This window comes from Agelaius phoeniceus, chromosome 14 (genome assembly GCF_051311805.1).
Source record: "Agelaius phoeniceus isolate bAgePho1 chromosome 14, bAgePho1.hap1, whole genome shotgun sequence".
Taxonomy (NCBI): domain Eukaryota; kingdom Metazoa; phylum Chordata; class Aves; order Passeriformes; family Icteridae; genus Agelaius; species Agelaius phoeniceus.
In genome coordinates, this window is record NC_135278.1 from 20,835,089 (window position 1) to 20,849,314 (window position 14,226).

Below are 14,226 nucleotides of genomic sequence, written 5' to 3' on the forward strand. Positions count from 1 at the left end.
CCGGGCGCCATCTTGGGGGAGGGCACTCTGAAGAACCGGAGGCGACAGGACAAGGGGGAACAGATTCCCGCTGCCAGAGGGCGGGCTTAGGCGGGACACTGGGGAGAAATTCCTCCCTGCGAGGATGGGTGTGCGGCCTGGGGCCCTGGCGCAGGTTGCACAGAGAAGCTGTGGATGCCCCATCACTGGAAGTGTTCAAGGCCAGATTGAAGGGGGCTTGGAGCATCCTGGTCTAGGGGAAGGTGTCCCTGCCCATAGCGAGCAGGATGGGGGTAGTGAAATCAGGTGATTTTGAACGTCCCTTCCAACCCAAACCATTGCAGGATTCTATGATACCAGAATCTCTTTTCAAGTTTTAGCCGCCAGCAAAAAGCACAGAATCAATTCGATTGGAAAATACCTCAGATCATCGAATTTAACACAGGACTGAACACCACCACGTTAACCACACCACAGCACTAGGTGCTACATCCAGTCTTTCTAAACACCCCCAGAGACAGTGATTCCACCACCTCCCTGGCTAGCCCATTCCAATGTCTAAGTACCCTTTTTGTGAAGAAATTCCTGCTAATGTCCAACCTAAACCTCCCCCTGCACGACTCGAGTCTATGTCCTCTCATCCTGTCACTTGTTACTGAGAGCAGTCAGATCTTCTTCACCTGGCTACATCCTCCTTTCAGGGAGTTGTAGAGAGTGAGTGAGAAGGGCTTAAGAAAAGCTCAGAAATAAGGGGTTGAAATCCAAGTTTTCATATAGCAATCTGGAAGAATTATATTTGGTGGTTTTCTTGATGTAGCCTGTAATGTTTGCAGCCACAACACGGCCTCTTGGTACAACATGGTCACCACAAACATGATGCCAAGCTCCAGTGTCAGCTGTTTAGGTGGTGATGGCAGGAGCAGTGCTCCGGGACAGCTGCAAAACATGTCTGAGGAGCAGGGTAAGTACAAGTGATGGCTGCAAGCTCTGTGCTACCATGGCAAGATGGGTACTCACAGCTGAGACATTGTGCTAAAGGCATTCCTGTCAATGATACAGAAACTATCACTGAGTAGCAAACACCTCAATCTCTCTGTATTTTCCATTTTGGCAAGCTGTTGCCACTCATGTTTCCGGAGAGTGACACTACATTTGTATTGCCCTGCAAAACATCCATGTCCATTAATTTTAACCAATTCATCAATCTGTAGTGAATTGCCCTTACCATAGAAAAGCAACAGGCAAAAGAAAAAAGAATAAAGGGGAGCACAGGAATTCTCGTGTTTTTTCAGCTGAGCCTGGAAATTAGAGTTGTCATTTCAGGCAGGTCCAGCTATGTCTTAGGGACCTATGTTCCACCTTGTATGGCTCAGCTGAAAGGAGCCAAAATGAGATCCCAAATAGGTGATTTGGGAGAAGCACATTAAGGAGTTCCAGTTTAGAAATGGCTGATAAAGTCCATGCCAGAAACAGTTATTTTGTGCTGTTCTCATCTACTCTAGTCTGAGTTTTACAGAGGAAAATTCCTGAATTTCTATAAACACCCATCAACTGACAGTGCCTAGAAAATTGCTCCTTGTTATAAAATTATTATTTTTTAAAAATAATTTTTATTATTATTTTTAAAAACTCATTTTTCAGTTATTAGTTTTTGATTGCATATCTAGAGTGAATAACATTCCCTTTTTTATAAATTCTGAATGAATCTTTTGTGATCAGATTATTTATGTATTCATTAGTCCCCATCCCTCAGCTCTCCTAAACTTTTTATCCAGTTTAAAACCAAAGCATGATGAACTTGGTAAAAGGCCAATATTTTTGATGAAAATATGGAGCATGGTACATAGTACTTGCATAAACAAGTTTGCAGTGTAAATTCAATAGCACTGTTAAACATGCAGAGATTCATTTAAGAAAGTGACAAAGAATTATATACCCTTTAATCCTCTAGGAAAAGATCTGACTGAATTTGGAGCAAGACCATACATACACTGTGTAGTGAGAGACTGTAAAATACCATTCCAGTTTGCAATGAAGATGCAACTAAGTTCTGATGAGAAGCCTCATGAAGATACTTTTTAGAACAACGGGCAGAAGAATTTTTAGAACAATGGGTGGCCCTGATACAATTACAGCATTTATGTTCAAATGCTATTTCAAATGTCATTATGTTCATGCTAATCCCACCTAACCACATGTTCAGTACATGTTAACAAAATGTTACTAAAATGAAGCCTGGAGTTACTGTGATTTTCCTTCCAAAGAAGTGATAGATCTGCTGCTTCACAAAATCAGTTAGCATTGGAAGGGATCTCTGGGAGATCATCCAGTCCAATCCCCCTGACAAGGCAGGGTCACCTGGAGCAGGTGACACAGGAATGTCTCATGACCTCACTGGGCAGCTGTTCCAGGGTTGTGGTACCCTCAATCCAAAGTTCTTTCTCATGTTGAGGTGGAACTTCTAGTATTTTAGTTTATGACCATTGCTCCTGTCACTAGGCATCATTGAAAAGACTCTGGCACCATCCCCTTGACACCTGGCTTTGGGATTTTTATATGCATCAGTGAGATCCCCTCTCATTCTTCTCTTCTCTAGACTGAACAGCCCCAGCTTCCATGTCTCTCCTCGTAAGAGGGACGCTCCAGACATCTAATCATTATTGTGATGATTACTATCTCCAGTAGCTCCTTTGTCGTGCTGAGGAGTCCAGAACGACACAGCACTACACATGGGGCCTCAATCCTTCGGGACGAGGCACAGCGGCAAACAAAGCTCTACCCCTCCTTTCCCACGGCCCGCTCCCGCTGTTTTCCCGCCGCTCGCGGCCCGCTCCCCCCTCCTGGCGGGACGGGACTCTCCGCCCCCGTGGCCCCGTCCCATCCGGGCCCCATTGCCCCTCGGCCGCGGCGGAAGCCTCGCGCGGGCCTTGGGGGGGTCTCGGGCGCCCCCTACCGGGCTCGGCGCTGCCGTGCCGCCGCATCCGGGGCTCCGTCCGGCGGGTGACGTAAAGCTATAAAGGCCCGCAGCGCCTTTGTTCGCCCCCATTGCGCAGTTGCAGATCGGCGCGGGCGGAGGTGAGCGCTGCTGCGGGTAGGGCTCTGCGGGCGGCACCGCAGGACGCTGCGGAGACCCGCGGCGAAAGGTCCGCGGGGTGGGGGCCGCGTGGCGCGCCGCTCGCGGCAGAGCGGAGGCACGGCGGAGCCGGGCCCGGCCCGCAATCGCTCCCTGCCCGGCTCCGGTTAGGACGGCGGGACCCGCGCCGTTGCGGTGGGGCGAGGAGGGTCCTGGCGGTGTGAGGCGCGGTGTCCGCCATTTTATGTGCGGGGGTTCTTGAGCATCCCGGGGGAGGACGAAGGGAGCATGGCGGGCGCGCCGCGCCGATGTGTCCGGACGGGCTTGAGTCGCGCGGTGGGTGAGTGCCGAGCAGGCCGCCGGCGCGGGGCCGGAGCGGAGCCGCTGCCAGAGGTGGCCGCCATTTTGTGGCGGTGCCTGAGCCCGCGGAGGGTCCGACGCCCCCCGTGATCACCGTGCCCGGAGCGCGGCTGAACCCGCGCCCCGTGCGGCCCGGCCCGGCCCCGCCGCGGCTCCCTCGGGGGTGCTTTGTCCGCGCTCCCGCGTGTGCCGGAGCTGGCGCGGGCCTTCCCGCCATCGCGCTGGAGACACGCGGGCAGCGCTTGTCCGCAGGCGCCGGGCGGCCTGCCAGCCACGGGGGGTTTGGCTTTGTCTTCGGCTCTTGGGCTTTTTTCTTTTTGAGCCCTCCCGCCCCCGCGACTGTAAGTGTGACATTGCTGTGTAGAACTGCAGTGGTGGTCTGGTGTCAGTTCAGTCTCTCATGTTGTGTAGGCCAGGACTTTAGCATAGGCTTCATGTACTTTAAATAATACAAAGAATGAACTTAATTTAAAAACACTGACCTAAGATGCTCTGAAGAGTTAACAGTTGAGTATTACGTTGACATATTAAGCAAATTACTTGAAACGTCCAGGACAAAAGGAACAGCATTTCTGGAAGAATTTTCACATTCACCAATATTGCTTCATTTTAACAGTGCCTTGTTCCACTATTCCAAGTTCTATTTAATGTCTTTTAAATACACTATATAATGTGAAGAAATAACTGTTAATACTACTTCGAGTTGCTTCCACTGCAAAAAATTGTAATTACTTGATTTTTTTTTTATACCTCATATTTCTTACCTAGTATCTTTCTAAAGATAATTTGCTTGTACGTTTGAGGACAGAAGTAATTTATATACCATGAAGTCCCTATTGCAGTCTGATGTTTTGTTAATAACGGCCTCATTCTTTTTAGTAGGTCATTTACAGAATCAAAATGGTTGAAGCAGATCGTCCTGGGAAGCTGTTCATTGGGGGCCTGAACACAGAGACTAATGAAAAAGCCCTTGAGGCTGTATTCGGCAAATATGGACGCATTGTGGAAGGTAAAGACAACTTTTCTTTAGATAGCAATAGTATAAAACAAACAACAGCATAGCTGTGATGACTTTTTGGCGTTGATCATCTGAAATGATGGTGCTTACGTGTCCTCTAAGAAGTTCTGAGCTTAAAAGGTTAAATAAAGGTTAAGTGTTCCTTACAGGGAATTACAGGGAAGGCTGATGTGACTTTGTTTCTGCAGTCCTTTTGATGAAAGATCGGGAAACAAACAAGTCCAGAGGATTTGCATTCGTCACGTTTGAGAGTCCAGCAGATGCAAAAGATGCTGCCAGAGATATGAATGGAAAGGTAGGAATTAAGACTGTTTATATGTTGCAGTTGCTACTGACCAGGACAATTAATCTTCGGGGTAAATCAACTGGTAATAAAAGTTGGAAAGAGAATGGATTAGAAGATCGTGGAGACAAGTTGTAACTTTAAATTTGACAAAATGTCTCTGTCTTCATGTTTCTCCTGTTCATGGATTTGCTAATAGAAAATGGAAGTCTGGCTGGCAATCAGCTATGCTCTCTTTTCTTATTGTTCCTTAATCGGTGATGGAGGAATCAGCTCTTCATTCTTGCATGTTTCAATAATGATTTTTGGGTTAATTTTCCTTTTTGATGATATTTGAATGCAGGATTGTGTAAATTACACTTCAGGGAAGTATCTTACCTGAAAATTAGTAACTGTTCTTTAGCATGGGTAACTGTGATTTCCCTTGAATGCTGGAGCACTGATGAGCTATCCGGTATTCTGAGTTTAATCTCCTGCATTTGTGACTTGCATCATTGATCTGCTTGGTCTGTGTGAGGGGCATCTTTCTAGTTTATGTGCACTGGCTTTGCAGTTAGCCGGCAACCGAATTTGTTCATTTACGCCCTAAAACGCAATGGTCTAGCTTTAAGAGCAATAAGACGTGTAATGTTTTTAAAACTAAAACTATAGGCGTTTGCAGCACAAGTTCCAAGATAATACCAGGATAGTTTGTCAGAGAATTGTAGACTGCTGTAATCTCTATCTGTTGTGGCATGTGTTTGCAAAGGTAGATGTAAGTTGGCAATTTTTTGGTGAACAGCTGCTTATCTTTATGGAGGTGCTGTCTCTTCAGGCAGTGAAAGCCATCTTGGGTCTCTTGAATTGCAGACTCTGGTTTTCCTGCGTTGTGTGAATGGTTGTGTTTAGGTCACACTGCACTGGCCTTGTAAGCAGCGTCTCTTGAGATGCCATTCAAGTAAAGTGAAGAAACATCAAGTGATTGTGATTAATTGACACTTGGGATTTTGGTATGTTTGTCTTGTTAGTTTAAGAAGTTGAAGTGAGAGAAAAATGTCAGTTATTGCAGTCAGTAAGTAAAACAACTTTAGGAATAAGAAAGTGAGCTTTGTGTAGTGTTCGTGAACACAAGGTTTGTAAAACCTCTTGTTTTTTGTGTTGTAGCAGGGTATGTGTTATAGAAGGATAGTGGGTTTTCTACTCCATGGACTGATGTTTCTGGATGCTTCATGACAATCTTGTCACAATTAGGGTTATTCTCTTAGAAGACTTCCTTCCCTTTTAAGCAAGCTAGTAGTTTTGTCAAGGCAGAGAGTGGCAAATTCAGATGACGTTCTTTCTATACCAGCCTAAACATCTGTCAGGGTGCTCCTTTTATTGAATTTTATTTCTCCACTGTCTAGTTTGCCACAGTTCTGAAGACTTGTTTACTGCCGTGCTTAAATAATTTATTTTCTCTGAAATGGTCATTGAATCCTCACATAAGGTAATTTCAAGGACCAATAGGCAATTGTCAGACCGAAAGGAATTCGGTCACTAATCGTGTGTTTGTGGAGTGCAGCTTGCAAATCAAAATCCCTCTGAAAATAATCACCAACTGTTCTACATCTTGAATGTTGAGGCCTGTGTTTAGTCACATTGGAAATATTTGGGAGAATACTGCTTGGTAAAGTAGCTAAATGAGGCAATGTTTGTGGCTGAGGTTATGTCTACTTGTTCTGGAATGCACAATCTGCATTTTTGGCAAGAAATGCTAGAAAGGACGGCCTTGTGGATCATCGTTCTCATGGGTTTGTCTTCACTATAAATCTAGAAGTACCATCATCTGCTTTGAAATTGGAACGGCAAATAGTATATGAAAAGAACATTCACAGATGGGATTTGCTCTAGAATGTCTTCTGGTCCAACTTGCTTTGACCATGGATATGAAAGATATTCATGCGGTGGTCTCTCATGCTCATCTTCAGGAAGCCTTCTGGACAACAGGTACTGCTTGTATTCCAAAAAGACTCTGCATTCAAGGTGTGAGGGAAGAGCAGTGTTTAAAGCCTGGTGTGAGAAGAGGCAATTATCATAAATCACAATTTGAAGGTCTCTTTGTCCATTTGGAAAAGATGGATTGGAGCATTCTTGAGATTTTAATGCCACTGAGAAGCAGCAGCAGAAGCACTGTGCAGACTGCAGTTCAAGCAGTCTGTAAGGAGTTAGGTGATCTGTCTGGCCGGGGGAAGAGTTCTGCACTGCCTGTCTGTTGCTCATTCTGTCATCCCAAAGGAATTTGAAGTTGTAGCCAGTAGAAGAGGCTGACTCCAATAGATTCTGCAAGAATGAATTTGCATTTGATTTTTATTTTGCAAATGTTTATGAAAATATATGCAGAGTTTTGCACCAGTTTGGGTGAGGGGTTGTATGTGAACAGCTATATTTCACTCTATACTGGGACAAGCATAGACTAGTCAAAGCGTGCTTGTTGAAGATCAGTTTGTCCTGCAGAAAGAGATCACAAGATAATTATTTTAGAGTTGGGATGGAGATTTCTCACTTCAGTCACTTTGTCTTCTAGATTGAATCAATGCTATGATGTCTGAGCAGTGCAAAAGAAATGTAGAACTACTTAATAGCAGCTTACCAGCTGAAGAATTAAGAAGAATCTTAATTCATGGCTGTCAAGTCTACATCCTGATGCCACAAAATGCACATGCTTACCTGGACATAAATGTGGATACTCTCCAGTCTGTAATGGTTGTTTGGTGCAGTGGGCTGTTCTCATGACCTTCTGATTCTACATCCTTAAGATGAAATGGATAATTAAAGAGAGGATATGACCTTAGGCAAAGGGTCAGGACAAAACAAAGATTTTATCCCAGTGTAGACCTGCCAGGCCAGCTGGTCTGTGTTAAGAGGATGGAAGCAGATGCTACAATCCCTCCAGTGTAAACTGTACTCAGCACTGTAGAAGATTGTCTAATTGACAGAAAGTGCTTCCTGTTCTTTGGGGAAGAAGTGATACAATGTACAGAAGCTTGGCCTCTTGAGAAATGGATCTTCATTTCTTGGATATATATGGCAAAATGAAACTCACTTAATGTGCCATCAAGGAACATGGAGCAATGGAGTCATTGCAGCATCAACAGCGAAGTGATCCATTGAAGAGGAAAGCCCTGTGCGGTGCTAGGACCAGCTTCATGCAAGTTACTGTGACAGTTTCTTTGAAATACTTGATTTCTTGCCCCGCTCCCAAAATTAAACAAATTTCATTCATCTTTTCTGTTGAAATGTGGAACAGCTTGCAGGATAGTTCTCTAATTGTGTTTGGTTAAAATTCCCTGTCTCACTTTACAAATATGTACAGATTATTCATTCCACACATAGGAGACTTTGATTGCCAAACTATTACTGTCCTAAATTACTTGTAGCTTAAATTATTTTCATGCTTTTTAGCACCAGGGTGACTTCACTTTCTGGTGCTCATACCATATTAAAAATGCTTCTATAACACTCTGAATCGAGGTTATAAAAAGAAGCTAATGAGTGTTCATGTTGACAGCTTGTGCTTTGAGCTCATTGAAAAAACTTCCTTATTCTGAGATGGGTTGTGTGACTTTTATGTTTGGTGAGGTAAGACCTTTCTTTGAGCTAAGAAATCATAAAACGTCCCCTCTGCTTTGAAATAGGACTAACTTTGACAAATATTTTCTGGTTAGCAAAAAATACATTCTTGTATCTAGTGAAAGGTCTTTCTGGACCTATGGAATAGCTTTTTAAGACTACTTCTGTAAAGCAGTCTGGAAGGAAACAATCTTTTGCCAAGGTAAGATGCTTAAGTGCAAGGCAGAAGAAAACAGGAGGAGAAATTACAAGGAAAACTGTACCTCCTACCTAACACAAATGAAAGAATTTAAACCTAGCATCCAGGTTTTCAGAACCCATGCTAGCAGAAGGGGACAGTGTTTGCTTTCTAAACTTACAACAAGCTGTCAAGACCTTCCATGAAATGAAGGACAGCAGTGGCCATAGCAAAGCTTAAGGCTTCACGCCCTCTGTTCATGCTTCAGAAGGATGAAACTTAGAGATTAATTACAATGGCAAATCAATATGATGCAAACTGAGAAGTTCCAGTCATTAGAGTGGATATTTCAGTTTGTCATGCCAAAAGGCTTTTTGAGAAACCTTCCATAAGTAAAATATTTCATTAAGTCAAGCCAAGACCAATATGATTTTGCTGGTATGTCTTACTTTTTGTCCCTCACAATGGATCAAGTTGAACCTGTGTATGTACACTCAGGTTTTTTTAAACAATCACTACAACTCTGAGCTGGCAAAATACATCCACCATTACAGTGAATTTTCAGAGAGCTAGATTTTGACAGAGAACAAAAAATGCTCAGTGCTTCTATAAAATACTAATACCAGTGTAGATAAAGACATTACTAGCAGTCTAGCAGTTACATTTGTTCATTTATTGCAGCAAAGAAGTGCAATGAACAACACTTTCTGCCTGATAATTAATTAGTTGTCATGGCAGAGTTAAATATTTAACTGCTGAAAAAGGCAAATAAACCATGTTTGCCAGGATAGGCATGGAATAACCTAATTTTAGCAGGGCTTGTGGTCTTGATTCCGCTATAATAGCCAAACGTGCGGCATCTAAAGATCATCCAGAAATTTGATTAACTAGGTTGAATTACTCAGCTTGTTAGTACCTGCTCATGTTTGAGGTATATTGGCTGCAGAGTTCCTGGTATTGCAGATCTGTATTCCAGCAAAAGCTTCTACTTTTTTCATACCACAAAAAAAAACACAACCACACAACAGAACCCACAAACAAAAATACCACAAAGCACCTTCCCTGTGGAAAAGCAAGTAATAGAGTAAATTGTGACAGTCACCTTGATTGAAAACCCAGCTTGAAACACTAGAAAAAAGGGGTGAATTGTCATACTCAGTCTGCTGTGTAGATGCTGAAATAGCTTCTAAATACTTCAGCGATCACCGTTTTATCAGGACGTCAAGAAAATGTGCTAAACGGCCTCCCCATTGCCAGAAATTCCGACTGAAGCTAAGTTACCTTCAGCTTAATCTTGTAACTACAGGTGCACTCCTAGTTTGGTACAAAAGTACATGGCAATTGAAAGTAAATTGTAGATCATATATCATGTTTCATTTACAGAATAAATGACGTGGGGCTGCCGTAATCATTGGACACTTGTGTTTTCACTGAAAGTCCTTTCTGATGCTGCTCTGTGGGTTTTTTGCCATCAATACCACAAGAATGAAGTACTGTAGAAATTGAAATTAGGCCCAACATGCTGCTGAGTACTTGGGGACTAATACTGAAGACTGAAATCAGTTCTAGAATTGCTCTAACTTATAAAATGGAAGCCCTATAAATAATGAAGCAAGAGGGGCTTGATTTAAGAAATACAAACATGACTGAGCAGTAAGTAAAGCAGCTTCTTCTTTAGTCATTAGATGGGAAGGCAATTAAAGTGGAACAAGCAACCAAGCCATCCTTTGAAAGTGGTGGTAGGCGTGGGCCACCGCCCCCTCCCCGAAGCAGAGGTCCTCCCAGGGGCCTTAGAGGCGCAAGAGGCGGAAGTGGCGCGAGAGGACCACCTTCAAGAGGGAGTCACTTGGGTATGTATTGACCTCTCTCATTATACACTTCGACAACACAAGACAATCCCATTGGAAGATGACAATAATCCTACTGGAAAAAAAAAAAAAAAAAGTCAAACACCTGAATAGTGCACTCCTTGTTCTTTATTAAAATGATGAAATACGATCTCGGCAGTTTAGTCAAAGTTTTGATTAGGCAAGTACACCTTAAGAAAAGGCTTTCAGATGTGAAGATTCCTTTCTACAACTAACACTCCACTTGACTTTTGCCTATGAAAGAAAAGCAGAACTCCTGCCTTGCACGTGAGAAAGGAAGCTTTCTGGTATTCAAGTTGAAAAAGTGATTCGCTACCGCCAGGGAAAGGGAACTGCCTTTCATTCTTTATAGCAAGAGGTCTAAACTGAGAAAATTGTAGGGCTGATCCTTCCAGATCAGAGTGAGAGGGCAGCTAAACCGTTTTTGTTAAGTTGTTGAAGCCTTCTAAAGTACATTACTTGATACTGGATATTCATTAAGATACAGCTATTTATTCAGACTTTTCAGTATCAAAACAAAACTCACTTAACTAGCAAACAGTACCTGAGGTGTAACAGTAAAAGCTTGTAATGCTGGAAAAAAAACCCTGGAAATAGTGAAACTTCTGTCTTGAAGAGTCTGTAATAGTAGGTTCTGCAGACTCGGTAGTAGTACCTCTGTTTCCTCTCTGTAGGCTCTTCTCTAGTACATCCTCCCAAGTGGCTCTTCTGAGAACAGTAACTTGTTAAGCATTTAAGCTGTGACTGATTACAGGTATCAGCTGTCTTTTTTCCTTTGTGTCACACCCTGTAGCTTTTGGATAAGTTCTAAAAGACAGTTCTTGACAGGAATTTAGGCTGTGGGAAGTTTGGCTCTCAATTCTGCCAGTAGCATTTAAAGTGGCTAGAAAACAGGAGAAGGTCTAGTTTTAGAGATTTAGACAGGAGAGGTCTAGTTTTAGAGGTTTACTGTTGATCATGTAGTGGTAATAATGGCACGTTTAGGTTGTCGTAGTTCAGGCTTTAAGAAAATGCAGGTGAGTATCACAGAAATAATAATTGGTTCGTGGCTTCTCCTTCTAGGGTCTTCTCGAGGGCCACTTCCCATGAAGAGGGGTCCACCTCCACGAAGTGGAGGCCCTCCACCTAAAAGATCTGCACCTTCAGGACCAGTGCGTAGCAGTAGCATGGGAGGAAGAGGTAAGGACTTCCTGACTAAATTCCTGACTTGGTCAGCTCTAGAACCTTAGTCTTCCCTTAGGAACTGGTGCAAATCATTGATTCGAACTTCAGTCAGCTGTGGGATGGTGTACTGTTTCTCTAAGCTTTGGTTCCTTTCAGACCAGTATAATTTTGTAGCTGTTGGGAACAATTTGGTGCAATTTGGATATGTTTTGTCTAGTGCTGCTTTCAAACTGTACTTGCAGAAATGTAAAGTGCTCTAAATGTAGGCTCTGGAGATATTATTAAATTGCTTTAAGCTATTTGCTAGCACTTGCCTTGAATGTTCTGCATGGCTAAATGCTAATTAAATGGACTGTTTCTTTGAAGCTCCTGTGTCACGTGGAAGAGATGGTTACGGTGGTCCTCCGCGCAGAGAGCCAATGCCATCACGGAGAGATGTCTACATGTCTCCAAGAGATGATGGCTACAGCACTAAAGACGGGTAAATTCTTCTACTGTTTTATTTTAGTGAAGTGGTTTTTGTTTGGAGAAGGATCTTGATTCCAGACCTTCTGTGGTAGGACATGTGGCTAACATCTCAGTTTTTGTTCTTTGTAGTTATTCAAGCAGAGATTATCCCAGTTCCAGGGATACCCGGGACTACGCACCACCTCCACGAGACTACGCATATCGTGATTATGGTCATTCCAGTTCACGTGATGAATACCCCTCCAGGGGATATAGGTACCTACTGTTGGAGTTTTCTCCCTGTCACTTTATTTTTGCTGTAATGTTAGTGATTTGTACTAAGTCTTAGTAGTCTTTCCTCCTATAGCGATCGTGATGGATACGGTGGTGGACGTGACAGAGACTACTCGGATCATCCAAGTGGAGGCTCCTACAGAGATTCATATGAGAGTTACGGTAAGAATCCATTTTGAGGACCATATAAACGTACAGATGTCATAACATCTGACTTTGACTAGGTTGCTTGTGTTTTAGGGGGAAGTGGCGCAATTTTTTTCCCCTACAGTGAAAGTGCAGTTGTTGGTTAACATTTGAACGTCTTTGTAATAAGCTGTAAGCTAAAGAAGCAAAGTCTACAGTTCAGAATGACAGCTATCTCTGGAAAATATGGCTGAGTTTCTTCTCTAAAATAACAAGCTGTACTGGAATACCCAGTTAAAGAGCCTGCCTGAATAAACAAACACCGTCTTCATTCCTTCAAAATCTCTAAATCCACTCACTGCCTGATATGCAATCCCCACTTAAAAATACCATTAGTGTGGCAGATTATATTAAGACCATCTCAATACATATAAAAAGAGTAGCAGTAAACATTTTAATACAGCAATTCTGTAAATTCAGATTTGAAATTGTTCTATATAACTTACGGTGTTGCCATATGACCTGACCGTTGACCCTGCAGGTAACTCACGTAGTGCTCCACCTGCTCGAGGGCCCCCGCCATCTTATGGTGGAAGCAGTCGCTATGATGATTACGGCAGCACACGAGATGGATATGGAAGCCGAGAAAGTTACTCAAGCAGCAGAAGTGATGTCTACTCAAGTGGCCGTGATCGTGTTGGAAGACAGGACAGGGGTCTTCCCCCATCCATGGAAAGGGGCTATCCACCTCCTCGGGATTCTTACAGTAGTTCAAGCCGCGGGGCGCCCAGAGGTGGTGGCCGTGGTGGAAGCAGATCCGATAGAGGTGGAGGCAGAAGCAGATACTAAAAACACTCTTAAACTTTTGGACCAAGACAGATTATTTCTCAAATGTGGAAGCTGTTCTATCTTTACTACCAGAGGACTACTAAAAGGAAAAGTTGTTTTTAACCTTTTTTTATTGTTGCCTGTTAAGTTTTTCCCTCCATGACTTTTATGCTTTTGTGAGAAACAGTTGAAACAATGTTTAATATCATTTCAAAATTGTTAACATTTCTTTCAGAAAGCAGATGTTAAATGTATAAGCTTGAGCTGTGTACTAGTGTTGTAATTTTCAAAGTAAAGTTTCCCTGAAATGCCACACTTCCATCTGATTTTCGTCATGAATGGAACAAGCTGTTCTTAAGATCTTCCGCACAACATCCAACCATCTAACATGGAGATGGATTGCTCTACATGTTCAGCATCTCATTCTGAAAGTATTGCTTGTGATTTGGAGGGTGGTGGGGATGATTCCACATAAAGCTCAGTTATGCCTAGAATTTGAAGTCACAGTATTCCCAGTACAAAATGCCTTCAGATCCTTGTGTAAAGAAAAATAGAGGATTTCATTCACTTAAGCCAAAAAAGCAAGTGGATAATACTATATTCTGCCTTCCTACTGTTTCATGGGGAGTTTAAAAAGATCTCCCCTGCAAAAAAATCATGTTCATGTAAGTCAGCTACAAAATACTGTTAAACAACAATCCGCAAACCATTGACCAATTCCATCAAAGAAGCTGCAAATCGATGCTTACTCACACTGTTTCAAATTTTTGCAACTCTGTAGTGTTTCACTTTTAAAGGAACATCTTTGATTCCAAAGGAGAAAATAAGATAAGCAAAGAAGTCTTTCTCTCCAACTTCTGAAAGGCTTATGGCTTCCTAAAATAAGTGAATCTTTCAGCATTCCACAGCTGATTAAGAGCATCAAATGCCTGTGAAACAGCAAAGATGGTAAGCAAAGCAAACTAGTTTTTCAGTCTAAGTCAAAATTGAAACAAGTTACCTTCTTCTAGTACAGTAAGA

At 42.8% G+C, this 14,226-nt stretch overlaps 1 protein-coding gene, 1 long non-coding RNA gene and 1 other non-coding gene across 7 annotated transcripts; all 3 read left to right on the plus strand.

The window, feature by feature from the left end:
- Window positions 1-2,947: 2,947 nt before the first annotated feature.
- Window positions 2,948-13,469, plus strand: RBMX (RNA binding motif protein X-linked). Of its 5 annotated transcripts, none has more exons than XM_054641149.2 (9): window positions 2,948-3,054; window positions 4,292-4,421; window positions 4,619-4,725; window positions 10,158-10,329; window positions 11,410-11,526; window positions 11,878-11,992; window positions 12,109-12,234; window positions 12,311-12,414; window positions 12,920-13,469. In XM_054641149.2, the coding sequence occupies exons 2-9, from the start codon at window positions 4,313-4,315 to the stop codon at window positions 13,225-13,227; spliced, it is 1,158 nt and encodes a 385-aa protein (XP_054497124.1). In that variant the 5' UTR covers window positions 2,948-3,054; window positions 4,292-4,312; the 3' UTR covers window positions 13,228-13,469. The 5 variants fall into 5 exon arrangements, with proteins under 5 accessions (XP_054497124.1, XP_077042348.1, XP_054497125.1 ...); XM_077186233.1 differs by having other exon boundaries at window positions 12,326-12,414; XM_054641150.2 differs by having other exon boundaries at window positions 2,955-3,054; window positions 4,295-4,421.
- LOC129126052 (small nucleolar RNA SNORD61) lies at window positions 4,474-4,545 on the plus strand. Its single transcript, XR_008535038.1, has one exon. It is a non-coding gene; the product is annotated as a small nucleolar RNA SNORD61 (small nucleolar RNA).
- On the plus strand, window positions 6,530-8,983 carry LOC143695243 (uncharacterized). The gene is made up of 2 exons (XR_013184334.1): window positions 6,530-6,678; window positions 7,256-8,983. It is a non-coding gene; the product is annotated as an uncharacterized LOC143695243 (long non-coding RNA).
- Window positions 13,470-14,226: the final 757 nt, after the last annotated feature.

What these genes read in the sequence shown, in the direction of transcription:
- RBMX (XM_054641149.2), top strand. Translation starts at nt 4,313, where the DNA reads ATGGTTGAAGCAGATCGTCCTGGGAAGCTGTTCATTGGGGGCCTGAAC. An exon ending in CCAGAGATATGAATGGAAAG is followed by an intron (nt 4,726 to 10,157) that starts GTAGGAATTAAG and finishes CTTCTTCTTTAG; the next exon opens with TCATTAGATGGGAAGGCAAT. An exon ending in TACCCCTCCAGGGGATATAG is followed by an intron (nt 12,235 to 12,310) that starts GTACCTACTGTT and finishes AAGTCTTAGTAG; the next exon opens with TCTTTCCTCCTATAGCGATC.